The 22709-nt window shown below is 41.5% G+C and overlaps 1 protein-coding gene across 1 annotated transcript in view; it reads right to left on the reverse strand.

Annotated features, from left to right (window-relative positions):
• The window catches only part of LOC121520660 (probable G-protein coupled receptor 158), a 149543-nt gene extending 136819 nt beyond the window's left edge, over nt 1-12724 (reverse strand). The window contains exon 1 of the mRNA XM_041804218.1: nt 11830-12724. Within this exon, the coding sequence (XP_041660152.1) occupies nt 11830-12689 (860 nt within the window). The 5' untranslated portion in view covers nt 12690-12724. The remainder of the gene's footprint in view (nt 1-11829) is intronic.
• Between the last annotated feature and the right edge of the window lie 9985 nt (nt 12725-22709).

A 22709-nucleotide genomic window follows, 5' to 3' on the forward strand; every position in this document is an offset into this window, starting at 1 on the left:
GAGCTGAGGAGGGAATCATTCAGAGGTGCATGAGGCTGGCACCTGGCATAGTATCTGCACAAAGTAGGGCTGGGACAAAATATTGATACTGCAATATGTACGTTGTATTTAAGTATACACAAGTGGGCAAAATTGTTGGTACCCTTCCAGTAAAGGAAAAAAACACACAATGGTCACTGAAATAGCTTGAAACTGACAAAAGAAATAATAAATGAAAAAATACTGAAAATCAACTTGTGAAAATCAGACATTGCTTCTGAATTGTGGATCAACAGAATCATTAAAAAAAAACAAACTGATAAAACTGGCCTGGACAATAATTATGGTACCCTTAACTTATTATTTTGTTGCACAACCTTTTGATGCAATCACTGCAATCAAGCAATTCCTGTAACTCACATTGAGACTTCTTCGCATGTCCACAGGTATTTTGGCCCACTCAAAAGGATTTAGATCAGGGCTCATAGAAGACCACTTCAGAATAGTCCAATGTTTAGTTCTTAGACATTCTTGGGTGTTTTTAGCTCTGTGTGTTTTGGGTCATTATCCTGTTGGAGGGCCCATGACCTGTGACTCAGACCAAGCTTTCTGACACTGGGCAGCACATTTCACTCCAGAATGCCTTAATAGTCTTGAGATGTCATTGAACTCTTTACAGATTTGGGAAATCCTGTGCCAGATGCAGCAAAGCAGCCCCAGAACATAACCGAACCAGTCTCGCTCGGTCATCTTCCATTATGTCCACTTTTGATCAAACAGTGACGGATGGTGCGTTCTGACACTGATTGACTTTGGAGTTCACCTTTAATCTCTCTGGAAGTTGTTCTGGGCTCTTTGGTTACCATTCATATCATCCTTTTCTTTAATTTGTCATAAATTTTCCTCACATCCAGGGAGCTTGACTACAGTCCTGTAGTCACAGGTGCATCAAGCCGCTTGGAGATGGTCTTATAGCCTTTACCTTTAACATGCATGTCTATAATTGTCTTTCTAATCTCTTGGGACAACTGCCTCTTTAGCTTTCTGTGGTCCATATTCAGTGTGGTACACACCATGACACTAAACAGCACAGTGACTACTTTTCACCCTTTAAATAGGCCGACTGACTGATTACAAGTTTGTAGACACCTGCGATGCTAATCACAGGACACACCTTAGTCTATCAATCTTTAGATATCAATCTTTGTAGAATCTCTCTATCCTGAAATGATCATTAATGTATGTGTGTTGTATATTGTGTTTTGTATGGTATCATTTTGTTTGGTCGTATATCACCTTATATGGTATTATGAGTAATCGTCTGATTCTTTCCCCATCTCTGATCTCCACTTACCGATGACCATATCAGTTTACACATAGATATAAAACATTTCTCTATTGTACACTGAAAAATAAGAAAATCTGTCTGTCTTCATCTTTGAGTCTTTTCTGTAGATCGAGCTCAATAAAATGTTTGCATTTCACCATCAAAGCATCCTGTTATTCTGTTTCTCTCCAGTTTCTGTCAAAAATCACTGGTCACAATAATTTAACACCAACTCAAAAAGTCTTTTGGCCAAGCTTGAAAGTGAATTGTTTCTCTGTGAATACGTGCACTGAGTCATTTTACTGACACTGTTTGTCATATGCCTACTGTGACAGTCACATAAAGCTATTTTCTCTGATGGTTTAACATCCTTATCACTGGATGTTGATGATTTTAGACAGCAAACATCTCAGACTGTCATTTCTGAGACAAACAGAGCATCAAAGCTAGAAATGTGTGAGCCGAACAGCAAATTAATTTGCCCTCTATAAGAATGTCTCTCTTCTACATATTCTATGCTGTGCAAGCTGAAGTTAAAGAGCATGAAGACACTGATCAAACTGTGTCCATTCTGGTAGATCCTTCACATTCCTCACAAAGGGATAGGAAATAACAGGTAGCTCATTTTTCAAGAACAAAAACCTTTCACAGGTTAACCTTTTGGAATCATTTTAAGACTCAGTTTGATTATTTTGTGTCCTTGAATTTGTGCTTTTTTAAGGGCATGGTGGGTCTGAGTGACTAGTAGATGCTGCTGTCGGTTTGCTAAGTGTCTCCCCAGCTAATCCAGTCACTTAACATTAAGTAAAGGGAGTTAAACCTGCAGTCACTGTGGCAAGCAAGCAAGCTAGCCTCTCTTCCTAAACCCCCCTTTCAGGGATTTTAAGGTAGTGGTTCTCAGACGGTGAGCCGTGTGCCTATGAGGCAAGTCCAGATGTGCCGTTGGAATTTGTACAACTATTCATTATTTCTACTACCTTACAAAAACAAAAGATTCTATAACCCATGTTAAAGATGCAATATGTAGAACTCGTGCAAGTTTTAGACATGTAGAGCACTAGACATTCATCACAGGGCCTGATGTGCCACAATCCAGAGCTGGAGTGTCGTTGGGGGCAAAGCCAAGCACAGTACACGTCAACATCAGTCAAGATCAATCTCAATGGCATTTCTTTTTTTCCTGGGCCTTTTCACTCCTTTGGATACACCTGGAGCATGTCGGCAGTTTTCAGATTCAGATTGAGATTCAGACAACTTTATTTATCCCAAAGGGCAAAACATACAATCACAAACAGCAAACAGAGACAATAATAAATAAAAGTCAGTACATTGACAGAGTAATAAAATACCCACAGGTGCATTATGGATTACATCATAAGTTTACATTCATAGCATGTACGAATGAGCCACCAGCATAAGCACAGTTTTAACCACCATGTGGTTCAGCGCCAAACAAGGAAAAACACAATAATACAAAGCTATCAGTCCATGAGACTATTATCAAAGTTTAAGAGCCTGATGGCAGAAGGAATGAAAGACTTACAATAACGGTTTGTTCTCCTACAGGTCACGATAAAGTGGCAGCCTGAGTGCATTAAAGTAAACTCAGAGCACAAGATGGAACATCCTCAGCTTGTTTGGGGCTTGTTGCAACCTTACTACCCACCCGGCCAGTACCCGAGGCCGTGCTTACTCACCACATCCACCTCTTACTCCACTTTTAACATGTCAGATTATTTTCCTATGCTCATGGTAATACCCAGGGACATCCAGAGCACGACTGGTGTTGTGTTAATCCTCTTTCCCACCTGATGGTGCCGGCTAACTCAACATATCTGCTCATTAGTTCTGCCTCAATTTCTTGTCCATCATGCCTAAAAATTCTTGATATCTTACAGTATCACAGACATTTCCTGAAGTTTTCAAAGACGGAGACATTGCGCATTTTTATAACTGTAATGGGACGTCTTTTTATGGAGGCTGCTTTAGGTTGCTGTCGCCCAGGCTCACCTCTGTTACATGGAAACCCTCCCACTAATAACCTGACCTTATTAATACCACTATTGATACTTATCTGTTGCTTGATGGAAAGACAAACAATCATCTTCTTTCAGAGAATATTTATAAGCTAAGAAGATTCTGAGTTAGAACTTCAAAAAGGTCATGAATCAATCTCATATCTATTTCATATTACAGATAAAGCAAGCACATTTCTCTTCCTCAAAGCTGGATTTATTCAACTTTTTTGACAAATAAAAAAATTGGACATCACTGCCGTCTTTGAGTGAGCTGCTTTGCCTGCATAGTGAATGATGGACTACTGTTGACATGGCATCACACCACGTAAAACATTTTTGAGAAGGTACATTGTGTGAACGGGATTATTTGATTTAAACTGAGGATTATCAAAATACCTCTCTATACCATGTTTGTTATGTTTTTGCATTAATAGGCTGCCTTAGAAGTCTGTGGCCCTGTTTCATTTGTAAGTGAAATTTCATCATTATGTTTGCATATGTTAGCACTGACTAGTGGGTATCCATCTGCTTCCTGTCAGTGCTACTTATTCTGGTCTGTTAACATGGTTGATGTTTATCATAAATTAATTTATTCATGACAGCACCTGCAGGAAGCCGGATACGTTATTGGCTCTTCCACGGATAAGACAGCGTGCTGAAGAGATGAGCTATTACCTGTCATTTGCCCACTTCACCGTCTCTCTGGGGAGATGAGGAGGACTGAGAGGTGAGTCTCACATATTTCACATGCTCTGTCAGCTTCTGTAATCTAATAAATACACCACTCTGCTCAGTTAACACCACCAGCATTCTCTGGAGAAACAAAATTCCACCAGCTCATTATCCAGCTGATAATGCTTCATGAGCAGAGACGGTTTAAGTCTGATACATTGACATGTTAAACCCTTTTCTCCTCTGCAGTGACAACCTCTTCAACAAATACGACCACTTCTGGCTTCAAAGTAATAAAAAAGGTGATGACAGCCAAAACACTGAACTGGCAGCCAACCAGGCCGGTTCAAGACTGATCTGACTTGGGGGGGGGCATGAAGACATGTTGGCTGGTCACCTACTGTCAGAATCAACTTGTTCCTGGAGTACTCTGTTGGCTGGATTTGTTGATATTTTTAAAAATATACATGGTCATAATATCAGAAATAATGCTGAGAGTCCCCAGCATTTGATCACCTAATTAATGCTCTAGCACAGTGGTTTTCAAATTGTGAGGCAGGCCTCCTCTGGGTGGTGGCAGAAGACCTTAGGGGAGGCAAGGAACCATTAACCAGACAAAAAGTAATTTGCTTTGCTAACTTCTTCCATGCATAGAGATTTTTAGTGACTACAGAAAGCAGAAAAAAGCAAATATGATCACAACCTTTTATGATTGCATTTTCCCTGTTCGGTCCTGATGTTGCTCCATGGCCACAGTGTGTAATTTGCAAAGAGATTGTAGATAATAACAGCATGAGTTCGTTTAAACTCCAGTTACACACTGAGACACAGGCTAGAGTTTGGTTACCAAGCCACAGGAGTTTTTTGAAAGGAAACTGAAGGAAATGAGGTTACACATAAGCAACTCAGACAATTATCGCACTCAATAAACCTAACCCTTATCAGGGTATCATACTACTCAGCCTCCGAAAGAAAGTCTACCCCAGGATGCTGGAAAGGTGGCACTGGCCTATTGTCAAACCTCAGATACAGTACAAACAATGTGGATTCCATCTTGGCCATAGGACAGTGGACCAGCTCTTTACTCTTGCAGGACTTTTTGAAAGAGCATAAATTTGCTTATCCAGTCTACTTGGACTTGGAGAAGGCCCATATCCCCTTAGGGGACTGTGGGAATATGGGGTCCTGGAGCCATCAGTTACCTGTATAACCAAAGTGAGAGTTGTGTCTGCATCTGCAGCACAAAGTCAAACACGTTCCAGGTGTGTGTTGACCCCCGCAACAGCTGTCTCTTATCTCTGGTTCTGTTTGTGGTTTTCATGGACAGGATCTCAAGATGCAGGGGAGAGGAGGGTTTCTGGTATGGGACCTGAGAATTCCATCTCTGCTTTTTGCAGATGATGTGGTTCCGTTGGCTTCCTCAGATGGGGACCTTCAGCAGGCACTGGGATGGTTTGAAGTTGAGTGTGAAGCAGCAGGGATGAGAGTCAGAACCTCCAAGTCACAAGGCCATGGTTCTCTCCCGGAAAACTGTGGATTGCTCCCTTCAGGTGGGGAGTGAGTCTCTGCCTCAGGTGAAGGAGTTCAATTATCTAAGGGTCTTGTTCACAAGTGAGTGTAAAAGGGAGCATCAGGGCATCCTTCCAGATCATTGTGGTGAAGAGGGAGGTAAGCCAAAAGCCAAAGCTTTAACTGTCACCTGTGGTCATGAACTCTGGGTAGTGAGCGAAAGAATGAGATTGCGGATATAAGTGGCAGATGAGTTTTCTCCTGAGGGTGGCTGGGCTCAGCCTTAGAGATTGGGTGAGGGGTTCAGACATCCGGAGGGAACGAAGAGTAGAGCTGCTACTACTTGGTATCAAAAGGGGTCATCTGATCAGGATACCTGCTGGACGCCTCCCTGTAGAGGTTTTATGGCTTATGTGGCTGGAGGGAGACGTCGGGGAGACCCAGAATATGCTTGAGGGATTATGTATCCTGTCTGGTCTGAGAATGCCTCAGGATCCCCCAGAAGAAGCTGGACAATGACACCATCTTTTCCAGAACAAAAGTGCCCAAATTGGCTAGTAAAACATTTTTCCAGCTTTAGATTTTTTTTTAAATTCAACTTTATTCATAAACAAAGTCTTGCAGTTATTCATGAAATAACCACATAACAAACATTACAAACTAAACAGCATTTCATCAAACAGAGAAAAAGATCAGTGGTCTTCTCCGGGATTATATTATGTCTAGACCTATTTTAGAAGTAGTTGCATGACCAGTGGCTCCCTTTGTTAGTTTTCACTAAAGCTAACATAGCTATGCAAGCTACGTAATTAACGTTACAACATAAGTCAATGCCGATGTTTAATTCAGTTTTCTTTTGAGTTTTGAACGATCTATGAGAATGACCTATGAGAGCACCCATCAGAGACACACTGTCTACAGCCAGACCCATCTCTCAATTTCACCAGTGGCTGAGGCCCCACACTTTTTCTACAAAGAATGGAAGATGGTGATAAATTTCTTATTCTGTGCTCTCAAACAGCTGCTACTACAGCAGCCAAGATAAACAAAACAGCTGTCCTCTCAGGAGAAACTTTGTCTGCCTTGGCCAGCTGAGCAGGATATAGTACAGTGGTGTAAAGGGACATAAGGTGGCTCAAAGGGGCGTTAAGTGGTGCAAAGTGGTACAGTGTAACCGGGCGAGTGTTTGTACACTGAAAATAATGGGGACGACCATTCAGGCGCTGTTGTGTTTTTGGCTTTAGGACAACTACTGTTTTTCTATTACCCCAGCCAACATGTCCATGTGGGCCCTATATGGGTTATATGCGGGCTACAATATGTCCCATGTGGGTCCCATATAGGCCCAATCTCTAGAGATCTAAGATAGATCTACTTGTAGTGCACATGGGCAATTGCAAGGCTCTCTGGACGGGATTTTTATGGGACTCATATGGGCTGATACAAACTTGCAATTCACATGGGCAATCACAGGTGACGCCACCATGGAACCCACAGACATACCCACATGGGACCCATACTGTAGCCCACATATAACCCTTGTGGGGCCCACAAGGACATGCTGGCTGGGTACCAAGTTATACTTCCACTTTTAGTAGGTCTTACAACACAACAAAGCTAAATAGTCTGATTGACCACTTACATTTTCTGATAAATCAGAACACAAAACATGGTCGGCATCATATCAGTGATTGGCCAATCTCACTAATAGGTGATGGGTAGTCAGCTGCAAGACACCAGAATGGCGCATCCCTAAATAACTGCATTTATGTCAACAGGCCCAACTTTGGAGGCAGTAGCATTTAAATCAGGAGTTTGTGTGTTTTTCTGTTTTACGTCATGGACAGTTTGGATAGAAAGCAGAATGATCACAAGCACAAAAGAAAATTGAATTCTATGGGTTTAGAGATTTTAGTGGAAGAGGCAAATAGTGATATTTTTGAGCTACAGCGAATATCTCTGACTATAACTCATAGAAACATAATATTTAAATGAGTCATGCTGGTGGTAAAATGACAAGAATAACAGATGAAATAAAGGGATGATAGCAAAATAGAAGGCGAGAACAGAAGAAACGTGGATCATAAAAAAACCCAGCTCTCTTTAACAGCACACAGTTCATGAAGATACTGTATTTAAGTTGCTGCACATTGAGCCAGTGCTGTATCTGGTCTGATAATGGCTGTAAACACCTCACAAGAAGGATCAAAGATGGAGTACAAAACGTGGCCATCTGCATACAACACAGGCCACCTGGATTCACACCTTGAAACTTTGAGTATTTTAATCAATAAGGAGAAAATAAAATACCCTGAAGCTATTTTTAAAGTTTGAGATGAAGTGGGATGATTTGGTGGGGCAGTTAGAGCACTGGGTGCCCCACCTTGCCCACGCCTGGAGCCAGGCCTGCAGTAAACAACAAATAGGGGATGTCACAGCATCTTTGTCTATTATTTATACAGTCTAGGAACAACAATTGCAGTGCACTTCCCAAAAAATATCCAGAGCAACTCAAGGCCACGTCAGGAGCACCATAACGTGAGAGTGACTGTCCATGAAGAAATCAGTGATGCAGCACTTTGCTCAGGGACATGTCAACAGCGCTGAAAAATACCAGCTCTAAAGGCCAGAATCATTCATAACTCCCTGCAGCCAGTATTATCCAAACAAAAAGTCACATTTGTTTATCCTCCTGCTGCAGTTAAAGATTTAAATAAACACTTGTCTGTAGGTGTAAGCAGATGTGGGTGTTTTTTTGTTTTGTTTTTGGCATCAAGGACAAACTTTCTTTCCTGTCAAGTTTTAAGCGAACATCTTTATGTGTGATGCATCTTTACACAGACGGATGTTAAGCTTTAGTGCACCTGAAATTTAGAGTGCCTCTTCTATGATGCCATTAATGATCATTCATTGTTTATTCATGATTTAATTGATCCCCTCCACGCACTGCTGGACTGCAGCCTTGAAATATGAGCTCCTGGGGTGATTTTATGCACCTTACAGCTATCCAAACTCATACAACAAAAGCCAGCTTGTATAGATCGCTTCACTTACACACACTGTGTAAAGCCTGCAGTGTTCATTAGATGAAGGGATCCAGAGGCAGAGATGCACAGCTGTGCTTTGACAGGCAAGCATTTTAAATGAGAGGGGTCTATACCTGCGTCTTTTATAACATCTGTTTACAGCATCAAGGCTGCAGTTGATCAGGATACTTTAGTTTCATAGTAAATTACTGTCAATCAAGTATGTGTTTGCTTTTGGTTATGTTCACATATTAGGATTTATGTATTGTGTTTTACATTTACCCCTTGTAATAGATAAATTACGACCTATAAGGTACAGAGTACCCTTTGATACCAGTCACATAGAAATGATGTTGCCTATGTATTACTAGAAGACAGGCATGCATTCATGGATTTTGTTCTACTCTATTTTTTCCCAAATAACAGGCACATTTGGGTTGTTTGATCACAACATACAGTGCCTATAAAAGGGTATTCACCCCCTTGGATGTTTTACCCTTTTCATAATTTCATAACTCAGTCATGGTCAATATAATTTGGCTTTTTAGACAAAACTTTTTAATATCAAAGTGAAAACAGGTTTCTGCAAAGTAATGTCAATTAAATTAAAAAAATTAAATGTAAAATAAGCGACTGCATAAATATTCAAACTCTTCAAGTCAGTTTTTAGTAGATGCTCCTTTGACTGCAATCACAGCATTGAGTCTGTGTGGAGAGGGCTCAATCAGGCTTGCACTTCTGGACTCTGCAATTTTACTCCATTCTTCTTTGCAAAAACTGCTCAAGCTCTGTCAGGTTGCACATGGATCAGGTATGAACAACCCTGTTGAAGTCCAGCCACAAATTCTGTATTGGGTTGAGTTCTGTGCTTTGACTCGTCCACTCCAGAACATTCACTTTGTCGTCTTTAAACCATTACTGAGTAGCATTCGCTGTATGCTCCAGGACATTGTCTTGCTGGTGTTTCTGTAGCAGACTGAATAAGCTCTACCTTTACAAGCCTTGCAGGGTCAGTTGCTGTGAAGCATCCCCACAGCATGATGCTGCCACCACTGTGCTTCACAGTGGGAATGGTGTGTTTGTTGTAAGGTGTAGCATCTTGCCTGATGGCCAAAAGCATCATTTTGGTCTCATTAGACCAAACAACTTTCTTTAACTTGGCCATTGAGTCTCCCACATGCCTTTTGGCGAACTCTAGTCTAGATTTAATGAGTTTTCCTTAATAGTGGCTTTCTCTTTGCCACTCTCCCATAAATCTTTGAAGAACCCAGGCAACAGTTGTTCTATGTAAAGTCTTTCCCATCTCAGCTGCTAACTCCTTCAGAGTAGTCACAGGTGTCTTGGTGGCATCTCTCGATGATCTGCTTCTTGCAAGGTCACCCAGTTTGTGAGGAAGGCCTGATCTAGGTAGATCTGCATAGTCCTTCCATTTCTTGATTATGGATTTAACTGAACTGTTCAATGCCTTGGAAATTTGTTCGTATCAATTACCTTTTCTCTGATTTGCTTGGAGTGTTCTTTTGTCCTTATGGTGTAATGGTAGCTAGGAATACTGATTAACCACTGACTGGAATTTCCAGACACAGGGGTCTTTTTACTACCATCACCTGAGACACATTCACTGCACTCAGGTGATTCCCAGTTCACTAATTTTGGGACTACTAGCACCAATTGGCTGAATCTCTGTTGAATTAGGTCAGTCACTTTAAAGGGGGTGAATATTTATGCAGTCACTTATTTTACCTTACATGTTTTTATTATATTGGCAGGACTTTGTAGAAATCTCTTTTCACTTTGATCTTAAAGATGTTTTTATATTTTGTCAAAAACAAAACCAATTATATTGACCACGATTGATTTATAAAATCTATTAAGGGGTAAAACAAGGGGTTTAATACTTTTTATAGGCACTTTATTTATAGTATTATCTCTAGATAACAGAGGCACTGAAAGAATTGATTCACATTTTAATTAAACTTGTTTCATCTTAGGTACATTCAGTATTTTTCTCTGTGCATCATCTCTACCATCCTTGGTACACAGATGCTGCAGGGGTGTGTGTGGCTCATTAGCTGTGCTCTCAGCATTATCAGCACTACCTTTCAGAGTCAGTAATGGTTACATGGCTGTGTCTGATGTAAGGATGCACTACCTGCACTGTCTATGGAGCTGTGAGTTACTCAGCTCATCCTGAGTTTCCTGAAGAAAAGTCTACATTCTACAATCCCCCAATAAAAGTAGGCTTGACCTGATATCTATGCCGAGTATGCTAGATAATACTCAATTTACCTACATCAGGAACAAGTCAAAAGCCTGATTTCACATCATCTGTTACAAAAATAAGCAGGATCTATCAACTGTTTCATGTCTACGACCAGGTTTAATGAGTGTCTGGTCTGCACTGGTAGTGTGATTTCTTTTAGTCAGATCACTCCCCACCGTTCCCATGTCTAAACCGGCCTTTTCCACCAATTTTTGCCATCTCCAACCCTTTTTAATTCTGTTTTTAAGAAAACAGATTTTTAAGAAGGCTATATACTACAGTACAAATGAAAATGAAATAAATTAGTTTTTTGACAAGAGTGGATATTATTTAGGTTAAATGTAAAATATTGATATCACAGCCTAACTTTACAATGAACCATGATTCTGCTGACCACCATGGGCCCCCAGTTTGGCTGTGCCCCAGAAAGCTCTCCCATTTATCCCCCCTTATGAACGGCCTTGTCTGGACATGACTGTTCTTGAATGTGCATGGCTGTGTTTGACCACCTTTGGGGTCCCCAGTCTCTGGCACCTTTATTTTATGGGTCGCGGACTGAAAAGTTTGAGAACCCCTGTTCTACCAGATAGCACTCCTACTTTTCCAATAATAAAAAAATGACTGAAATTACCTCTTTTTGGCAAACAAGTGTTGTTATATCTAGACAAGAATAATCAAATCAGCATCTTCATAACAATATTCAAAGGCCCATCTCATGAACAGACAGGCTAATTTCATAGATTGAAGTAAATAGAAGCACAGGTGTTTTTAGTGATTTTAATGCTTTTGCAACCTTTTTAGTGTTGTAGTTTATTACTTTTATAAATAGTCTAGAATAATTTACTTTTTAACTGGGTTGATGAAAGGGTAAAGAACTTTTAGTTTCATTTTTATGTATGACTGATACTAAACTTTTCAAGTGCACACAATAAAACGTGTTTCCCAGCATGCTTTAAGATACAGCGCTGTACTAAAACTTGTGAATAAAAAACTGCATGTTTGATTTTCATTCTTCTCATCACAATCACTACTCACCTGAACTCTGGGGCTGAGTTCCCCCTCAGTCCATAGAAGCCAGCAGACAAGGTGAGCAGCCAGTGAGGCACGAACGCCCCGTGCTCACACTCCAGGTACGGGGCAGACCATTTGATCTGTTTCTTCTCCAGCAGGTAACTTCCACTTCTGCTCCCTGCTACATCTGGAGGTCTCCTGTGCATGTGAGATCTCCTGCCGTCTCTGAACTCGTTGAACCACTCAGACTCCGGGCTCCTGCTCTTCAGGTGCCGGTGCGCCGAGATGGATAAATCCTGCAGCACCACTTCTTTCTCAGTCCTGGTCGCCTGGAGGAAAATGTGTGGTCCTGGTGTTGGCGCGTCCTCGTGGAAGGTGACCACAGCTCTGTGGATTTTGGGATCCCCCTCCAGGATGCTCTGCACCAGCGCGTGGTACCAGTGGATGTCCCTGCGCAGAGTCTGCTCGCGGGACCTGTTGGCCTGCAGGATCATGTTTAGGAAGTTTGTCGCGTGCGCTACGGTGTCCAGGATGCTGTGCAGGGAGTAGTGGGAGGCGACGTGCAGGCCGCCTCGCAGGCTGCTCAGCTCGTACCTCCGGGAACAGTTGACCTGCCGGAGCGCGGAGGAGTCCCCGGTGTGCAGGAAAGCAGTCACCACACGCGGCAGGTCTTCCTCGATTTTGTGTGCCACTACCGTGCGCTCCGTGGCCGGTGCAGGGTGGTAGTATGTCGGGTGGTGGGGCGGCTCCCTGTTGATGTTTTGGGTGCTGAAGACTGGTGGGTGCTTCTCGTCTCGATCGTTGTCAGACCACTCCACGTAGCCGTAGTTTGAGCCCAAAACGAGCCCCGCGTGCAGGAGAAGCGAGATCACCAGGTGAGCCATAATGATCCTCTTTACAGGCGCAGAGAAGAAACCAGGGACACTTTGCAAAGTGAGGCGAGCATAACAAAACCTCCCTCTTCTTTCTTGCTTTCCTTTAGGGAGACTAAAGGCACTTTGAGATGCGCAAACCAGAGAAAATCCGGAATCTTAAACCCATAATCGCGCTGAAAACCGTCCCACTTCCCGGCTTTTGCCGCCCTTCCTCTTCTGCTCTGTTTTACATCCAACCTGCTTCCCACTCAGCCCGCCAGCCTCCTAACTCACAGAAAAACAACATCAGTCCGCCATCCATTCACGTGAAGCGACGTTAGACCCGCGCGCACGCTCTCCCCTTACTCCTTCCCGGATAAATCCATGTGAGAGGAGCAGGATGACGAGGAGGGGACCAAATTTCTCCTGAAGTTCCGTCCCTCCCAATAAAAAACCTAATAGGCCACCTGAAGTGTCGCCCAGCAGCGTGTGTGGTTGTTTCTCACTGCCTGTCAGCCGCCGGTGGGCGGAGCGTGGGAAAGACGGGAGCTGTCCGGTGCTGAAAGTAGCGCCTGTGGGAAGAAAAGCGAGGGAGGTGTTGATGATGGTGAGGCTGGTGGTGCTGATGATGAAGGGTTCTCCGTTATGAGGATGGAGGAGCGGCCTGTCAATTAGAGAGAGAGTCTAATTTTAGAACAGAAGAAGAGTGTGAAGGAGGGAGAGACCAACAAGAAACAACCATCCACACATTACAGTATGATACACGGCTCAGTAGACTCTCCTATATGCTGTAGATGACAGAAGGAAGCGAACACCTTTAAAAATAAGAGCCATGGGATGCTAAGCCTCGTTCTAAATCCATCAGTTTTATAAACAACCCCTTAAGATAGTGTAGTGGATATAAAACGATCATCAAGCTAAAAAGCCTAACTCCAATGTTAAAAACTTTAAAAGTGGTATTTTAAGTTTGAAAAGGCTTAAACCCGATTTGAAAGGGGTTGAAATAACAGTATGTGTTAGAAATGGTTATGTAAAAAAGTAATGTTTTTGTTAAACTTATTTTAAGTTCATATCTGCTATCTATTAGTTTTGTCTTGATTTTTTTTTTTTTTGTAAAAAAAAAAAAAAAACACGTTGAAAAACAATAATAACCTTACGCTAAAATAACATGTCAAAAAATAGTTAATATGCATTTTAAAACACTTTGAAATTCTATCTAACGTGTTTAACTTAAAAATGTTTATTTGTTCTGATATGTTAAAAGGATAAATTCACCTCAGCAATCGATTGGTTTTGTCTAGGTTTTGTTGCTGTCTAGCACTTCCTGTTCTCGTCAGTAGGGGGAGCTTGTTGCTTGCGGCTGCGCATTACACTCGTGGATGAAAGCCAGTAACAACGCGTTTCTTCTGTCGCTCATATTCTCCCCTTTCCAGGTAAAAATAACGCGTTGAAATATATATTTAATTTGTTTATTGCACTTTTAAGTGTTGTTGTACAGATGTGTGTTTTATGTGTATTGAAAATTATTACACTTGTAGGTGAAAGCCAGCAACACGTGTTTCTTCTGTCGTTCATATTCTCCTCTTTTCAGGGTGTAACAATAGACCATGCATCACCCAAAACAAAACAAACAAAGATAAGACTATTATTCTGGGAGACAACTAGTATTGATTTTCTTAGGGCCGATTTTTTATAGTTTATGAGAACGGTAACATTCGGTGTTTGTGATGATAGATAAAATGTACTAAATGTGACAAAAAAAAATCAAATGATTTAAAAAACTTGGCACTAGCTCTGTCAACACAAGAAAAAGCATAGAGCAACAAAAAAGCAGCAGGAAAAACAGGATTAGATTGCATAGTGAGTCAGAGACTGTTATAGTAAAAACAAAGCCAGAGAGGAAGACACAAATCCCAGTGGTGCCAAAGTAAAATGAATTTTAATGACAATCAGCAAAATATACTGCTGATACAGATCATCAGCCAGAAGTCTGTTTCCATATTAAAGCATAGCATATCCTGCACTGTAAAAAACTAACATTAGTTTCACTCAAAAACACCGAGTCAAACTAACTTAGTGTTTGTACCAGTTACTAACACTTACTATACATGTACTCCTTGGCCATTAAAGTAAAAAAAAAATGAATTCACTTAAGTTTACTTTTTAAACAAATTCAGAATCTGTAACATTTTTCACTGAGCTGTGAGACCAAACAGTCAGAGGTTGTTTGAAGAAATGGGTTGTGTTTATTTAAAATCCAAAACAGCTATTTAAGCTCAATTTTTCTGAGTTGATAGAACCCATTTTTAGTTTAAACAGTGCTCAAACATTTTAAGAATTTTTTGTAGAGCCCGACCAATATGGGATTTTTGGGGCCAACGGTAATACTGATACTGGGGGCTAAAAAAAATCTGATATCCGATATATCGGCCAATATATGAAATAAGAACATTGATATAGACAGGATATATGCTGTACATGAACACAAATGTGGACATGGGAATTAACAGTTGCATTTATTTTTGTTTCTTTCACAAAGATACAACTTAAAACGCTGTATAATAGTCTTATATTGCGGCTGTGGACCATATTAGACAGGAAAATGATAAATGGAGAGCCATATTTTGTTATGTGTTGGTAATGGCTGAACCCAGGATGCGGAGACGGATAGCAGTTTTGAACAGGTTTATTGTACAGGTAAGTGGAAACAGGAGGGGTGAATCCAAGAGTCCGAGAAGGAGAGAGAGTGCTGGAGCTGGCTGCGGTGATCTGGGCAGGAGGCACTGGAAGGAAATGGAGAGGCACGTTAGAGGTGAACAAGAGGATGACAAACACTAGAAAATACTCAAAAATCTCAATGGTAGAAACACTGGTGAACTTCTCTGGAGGAATCTCATGAGAGAAGGAGCCTGGAGCTGACGATTACCGTGAGGTAGGTAAGACGAGACTCAGGCGCTGTAGAGAGCCGCAGCAGGTCTTAAGTAGCGCTCCTGATGAGTGATATGCTGCAGGTGTGAACTCTCCACAGCACCGGGGGGAAGGGGAGGAAGCCTCAGGGAGAACACAGTAAAGTTAGCAGCCAGTCACAGCCTCCGGAAACCGGAAGTTCCACAAAAATAAAACGACTAAACAAAGTAAAACACCACATATTTACGTTGTTGTGGCAAATATGCACATAGAATATGTTTACAATGTGTTTCTTGATAACCCGGAGGAAGGCCACAGGCTTAAATGCGCCTGTTTTATAAAGTTGTTCTTTAAAGATCTACTATTAGTGAAACTTTCTGTCGCCACACTGGTAGAAAAAGTCGCAGGAAAGATAAACACCGTATGAATGTTTATCTGGTTTGTGCTTTTCAGAGTAAAAGCCTGGTTTAGCATTTCTATACAGAAAATCTGTTTACTTGTACAGAATGCTTTTATTTTGAATAGTTCCCGCCACACTTCCACTGTACACTGAATCAAGTTGCTTTTAGGGGGTTTATTGAGGTAAAATCTTATGAAGAAGGACAGGGCTTTGAGAGCAGGGAGATGCGGCTGACATGCAGAAAACACACTCCCAGTCTGAAACGGGCAGCCAAGTGAGTCCGACTGCAGCAGGGACTGCTACACGAGGACTGAGCTGCCTGTGAGTGCCTAGGGACGAGGGAGGGACCCACGGCAGCACCCGCTGCTAACAAGAGCAAGAACGATACGTGCTTTCACGTCAGAGTCTACAAAACTCTCCAATAAAACCAGAAAAAGTCGCTAGATTTGTCGCTAGTCGCTTTATTGAAAAAGAGTCTAGAGGGGTCTGAAAACTCACTAAATATAGCAACAAAGTCGCTAAGTTGGCAACACTGAGTGGGGGAGAGCTGCTGCTGCACTCACTTGTGTCTGAGGGGGAGGGGCCAGGCACTCGGGCTGAGTTCAGCAGGGACACACACAGAGCGACAGAATCCCCACACAGCAAAAAAGTTAATATATCAGCTACATATTGGCCAATGTTAATTAATCTGTGATACGCTATAATCAGCCCGATTAATTGGCCCGCCGATCAATCAGTCAGGCTTTAGTTTTTTGTCATTGTACTCAAATCATTTGACTGTCATACCTTAATCTGCAGAGTTTCACAGCATGTCTTTGGGCATTAAAACCCTTAGCACCATGAGTGAAGTTACCAACTCAGTTAAAGAGGCCCTGTCTATAAGGATGCTGTTAACTTTGAGTGGATGGCATGCTGTGCTGTATAACACATCAGCTACACTGTACCAAACAGCTGAAGGTTGTTAAAAAATGTAGTTAACACAAAAATCCCAAGTAAGGTGTGTTTTCGCTCCTTGCTGTTTTTTATGGTTACACATGGCAAAGTCCATTGGGTTGATTATTGAAAAATAGAAGTATATTTTTGTATTTGTTTTGTGCATATTTGTGTGCATGCAAACAGCTCTTTTTGTTCTGACATCCTCCAGCCCTCCTCAGAGGACAGTCCAGGACTGAAGGTAAATGGGCATTGCAGTGTAAAGCTCGCCCAGGGTGACTCGCAGGCCGTTGCCATGGCAGTAGAAGGTGACGACCGCAGAGTCGTCCCCACGCTGCCCGCTGCAGCCGCTACAGTCATCACCTCTCACACACACAATTACACTCTCATCAAATCATCTTTATAGTCGGGCCGTAATCCTGTAAATTACACGGACAGATATTCACAGGCAGAGGGATACATGCTGATGGAACTGATAATAAGAGGAAGTGACACACATTTCACCATCAAATCCCTCATTACAGATAAAAAAGTGTGTATATGTAATGAGATGGAGAATTAGGCCACAGAAAAAAGCGACAGAGAAAGGTAAAGAGGTAGCATCAGACAGAAAGAGAGTGTATGAAGTGACTGCTCCTGCCCTTTCTATTTCATCCTCTTTTACAAGCTGCACTGCCTCCCCTGGTCTGATGAATATTTGATGGGCATTTGCTGCTTCATCTGCATGCTTTACAACTCGATTCAGTACAACTGCAGCACTGCTGTACCAGAACTTTTTCTCTTTTTTTAACCAGTGTTCCCTGTTCTCCCAGAGGTTCTTTTAGGTTTCCTCAGAGAGTGAGGGAAGGCCTATGTGAACAAGTGTACCCTCTCTGGTGATTTATTGCTGTCATTTTTACACACACGCAGACAGCTGGTGGAAGTAAAACAAGCAGAGCTGCCTTCAGTGTAGAGGTTACCACAAATGTTTACACTCTTGTTCTCTTTTTAAAGGACAGTCATTTTTTTCAATGGAGAAGCACTGATCAAAAATGTGCTCGTATGAATCAAGGATGTGGGATTTATTGAAAATATCTGCAAATAGAAAATTCACACTTCAAATAAGAATCAAACCTGCCACTGAGGCTGGACAGAAGTGGATCTTAAGCAGGTTGAACAAACATTATGTACAGGAAATATGAAGCTCTTAATTTCTACCAACTTTCTAACAGAGCAGAGCCTTCTCCACCAAGTAAAACTGTATACCCATTTTGCAATAAAATGGTTACATGTATAACAAGGGAGTTCTTGACTAAATTGATTTTAGGACCAGATTAAATGCAGAAAAAACTTTTTAATTCTAATAACTCACTATCGCTTAGAATTATAAGGTTAAATTTTAGAAAACATGCAAGATGCAACATTTGAGGACCACAAGCATGGTAGTCAATTTAAACAACAAGCCATGAGGTCAAAGGAATTGCCTGCAGAGCTCAAAGACAGGATTGCTTCAAGGCACAGATCTTGGGAAGGCTACAAAAAAGCTCTGCTGCACTGAAGGCTCCCAAGAGCACAGTGGCCTCCATAGTTCTCAACTGGAAGAAGTTTGGCACATCAGGACTCTTTCAAGAGCTGAGCTCAACAATCCAGGAAAGGGCTTTGGGATGAGAGGTGACCAAGAACCCGATGGTCACTCTGACTGAGCTCCAGAGATCCTGTGTAGAGATGTGGTGAAGTTCCAAAAGGACAATCACCACTGCAGCCCTCCATCTATATGGGCTTTATGGCAGAGTGGCTACATGGAAGCCTCCCCTTTGTGCAAAACACAAAAGTCTCCGTAGAGTTTTTATCAACCCCATGAAAGCCCTTTGTGCTACCTGTGGAGTTTTCATGTGTTTTGCACTGAGAAGAGGCTTCCATCTGTCCACTCTGCCATAAGCCCAGATTGGTAGAAGGCTGCAGTGGTGGTTGTCCCCCTGGAACTTTGTCCCAGCTCCACACAGGATCTCTGGAGCTCAGTCAGAGTGGCCATCAGGTTCTTGGTCACTTCCTAAGGCCCATTCTCTCCAGACTGTCCAGCTTGACCAGGAAACCAGCTCTTGGAAGAGTCCTGGATGTGCCAAACTCTTTCCATTTGAGAATTAGGGAGGCCACTGTGCTCTCTTTAGTAACATTATTGCAAACTTGAGTTATCAAGCAAATTTCTGAACAGTTTACAATAACATCAAGACTGTGCAGATGTAACCAACAGCATTCAATGGAGGATTGCATGGATGTTAAGTGTGGATAGGTTCAGGACCGGACCGAGTGAATGATACCCAGAGGGAGGAGCTGTACAGTCTAATAACCACAGGCAGGAATGACCTCCTGTGGCACTCTGTGGTGCATTGTGGGGGAATTGGTCTTTCACTGAATGTGCTCCTGTGTTTTGCTGGCATGTCTCGTAGAGGTTGGAGACATAATCAGTCTTTATGTTAATGGTATCAGTACTAACTCAGTCCTGATCCTTGGCACAAATCCTCAAAGAGTCTTAAATGTTAAAAAAATAATTTAACATCACTGAACAAACCACCAGCTTGAAAAGTGAATCTGGTTATTAGACTAGCAGAATTTAATTTTGAGCAGCCTTCTCATTTTTTATGATGTATTGATTATGATTATGCATAATCTGAGAACCTTTTTTTTTTATTTTCAGGTATTATTCTTCCTAATGTTTAGCCACCAGTTTTTCCACGCAGCTTTTGATTCTACAGTACAGCAAGCTATCCTTTCTTCTGCATAACTGCCCAAGGCAAATGTCGCCCAGGCACATTTAAGTACATGTGTTTGTGTCCCTTCAAGGAGGCAGTTTACTATTTCAGGACGTCTAATATCTGCTGGTTATGACATAGATCATGTGCTCTAGAAAGTAACAGGCAGAATACAGAGCAGATTCATTGCAGAGGACAATAAAATTGAAATTGAAGCCCAGCATTAGTTCATGGAGGTCACGGTTGTCATACGCCCAGCCGTGATCAGCTGATGGCCAGCTGATCCTATTATGACCTCTGAGCTCCCACAGCCAACCACAGCTCTTTTTCTCAACACAGCCGTGTATTTAAACATGATGTACTTCTCACTCATTTCTGATTGCAGCTGTGCCGATGCACCACACTGCTGCTGCTGCTGCTGGCCAAGCTTAACCTCCTCCACCCCAGCCTCCTCATTTATACCATAAAGCTTGTTGCACCCTCATTCAGATCCATGCTACTATGTTTTAATTGCTTTTGAACTCATTTCATTGTATTCAGTATGCAATTCTACACCAAGTAAAACTGTTAAGCTCCATTTTGCAATAAAATAGTAAAATGTATGACCAGAGTGTTCCTGAATGAAATAGATAAAATGAGTTATAAAAAAATGTAAAACAGGTGATAAAACATTAAGCATCTATTTTTCAAACGAATCTTTCATGTTAATTATCTTCAGCTCTGTATGTAATCGGAATACATTCTGAAATGGTCAAATAAACCAGCTTTGTTGACGTGTGAAAGCAAAATCCGATGAAGAGATCAGAACAATGATTCCATCACTCTAGAGTAATTTTCATCCCTGTAGCATTTGTCGCCCTGCTAAATGTCATCGCTCTGGCTGACAGATCAGCTGCTGCTTCCTGATGAAGATGAAAAACGGCGCTCTGAACTCTAAATGTGTTACTTTCCCCTGGTACCATCTGTCAGAGGAAGGACAGTTTATTAACTAAAGCTGCTGAGAAAAAATCGTTTTCATTTTCAAATGCCAGAGTGTTGTTCTGAGTGAACGGTCTGATTATTTAGAGTTACTGTTTCAAGATGTCAGCAAAAAAAAAAAAAAGTGTCTTAACATTTGTCTGTACTATCATCAGGAACTAGAACTAAGGCCAGGCTGTTAAATGCCTCTGAGCGGATTATTATTGCTGGACATTTAAAGTACTGTGGTCTTTTCAGAAGAAGAGCAAGGGTGACGTCAAGCACCTTCGCCCTTCTAAAATCATTAATTAACTGTGATTAGGCACATTTTTTGGGAAGCTGAGTTTTAATTTCAGGCCTGATTACTGCCAGACCCGATGAATCAAGAAATCACTTAAATAGAACCTGACTGACAAAGTGAAGAAGACTAAAAGATCTAAAAATGTAACACATCATGCTGAGATCTAAAGAAATTCAAGAACAGATGAGAAACAAAGCCACTGACATCAATCATGTGGAAAGGGTTACAAAGCCATTGATGAAGCTTTGGGTCTCATGGTGAGAGCCATTATCCACAAATGGAGAAAACTCGGAACAGTGGTGAAGCTTCTCAGGTGGCTGGCCTATCAAAATTACTCCAAGGGCACGTCGACAACTCATCCAGGAGGCTACTAAAGAACTCAGAACAACATCTAAAGACCCACAGGTCATGATTTAACAATAATGGCAAAAATGGCATCCATGGGAGAGTTCCAAGATCAAAACCACTGCTGACCAAAACTTTTGGGAAAATATTCTGTGTACTGACAAGACAAAAGTTGAACTTTTTGAAAGGTGCTCGTCCCATTACATTTGGCATAAAACTAACAGAGCATTCCATAAAAAGACCATCATACCAATAGTAGTGTAATGGTCTGGGGCTTCTTTGTTGCTTCAGGACTGGACGACATTCCGTAATTGATGGAATTATGAATTCTGCTTTTTACCAGAGAATCCAGAAGAAGGATGTCTGGCCCTCAGTTTGTGATTTCTTGCTCAAGAGCTCTTGGGTTATGCAGCAGGACAATAACCCTAAACACAGCAGCAAGTCCGCCTTTGAATGGCTTAAAAACGGTTTTTGAGTGGTCTAGTCAAAGTCCGGATTAAATCAGATTGAGATAATTATGGCTGAATGAAAACAATTCTGCAAAGAAGAGCGATATCAAAGACTCATTGCCAGTTATCACAAATGCTTGTTTGTTGTTGCTGCTGGAACAACCAGCTATTAGGTTGAGGGGGGAATTACTTTTTCACAGGTATGTTTGGATGGCTTTTTTTTCCTTAATTAATGAAATCTTCATTTAAAACTGCATTTTGTATTTACTCAGGTTATATTTGCCTTGAAATAAAAAACTTTTGAAGATCTGAAACATTCAAGTGTGACAAATATGAAAAAATAAGAAATCAGGAAAATACTTTTTCACAGTAAATCAACAATATTTTCCAAAATTAACAACTAACTAAACACCAAACTATGAATCAAATGGTTCTGTTAAATTAATAAGTACTCAGACTGATTAAAGATGCATGTAAGGATCATAAGGATTAACAACTTAGCTGCTCAGGGGCACGTGGCAGGGAAAGTGCTTGAGATCTTCGCAAATGATGGATGGACTGCAGGCACAGTGTAAAGATACTTAGTTGTTGTAGTGACAACTTGGTCCACCAGAGGCCCCCATTTAGGCAGCATGAACAGAATTCACATGCTGACACATGACTGATGTATCAGAACTTTCTCTCTTTTTCCTTTAAATATCTGTCAGTGGTTGGTTTATTCTGTTATATTTTACACATCAGTAGCTTTTTGTCAAATTGTGCTCACAAAAAAGTTTGGATAAAGACCAGATTATCTGCTCTAACTTTCTCCCAACATGATAGGATTTGAAGTCTTTGTGTGTATTCTTGGGATAATGAAAGGTCTTGTTCAGAAACTATTACAGAGCACAATATAGGCTCATGAAGCTCATCCGGTCCGGGTCTGATTTGGATCCACTCATGAAGCAGCTCATCCTGTCCAGATCCGCCTCGGATCCATTCATGAGGATCATCTGGTCCAGATCTGTTCATGAAGGAGCTCATCCGGCC

This window comes from Cheilinus undulatus, linkage group 13 (genome assembly GCF_018320785.1).
Source record: "Cheilinus undulatus linkage group 13, ASM1832078v1, whole genome shotgun sequence".
Classification (NCBI taxonomy): Eukaryota; Metazoa; Chordata; class Actinopteri; order Labriformes; family Labridae; genus Cheilinus; species Cheilinus undulatus.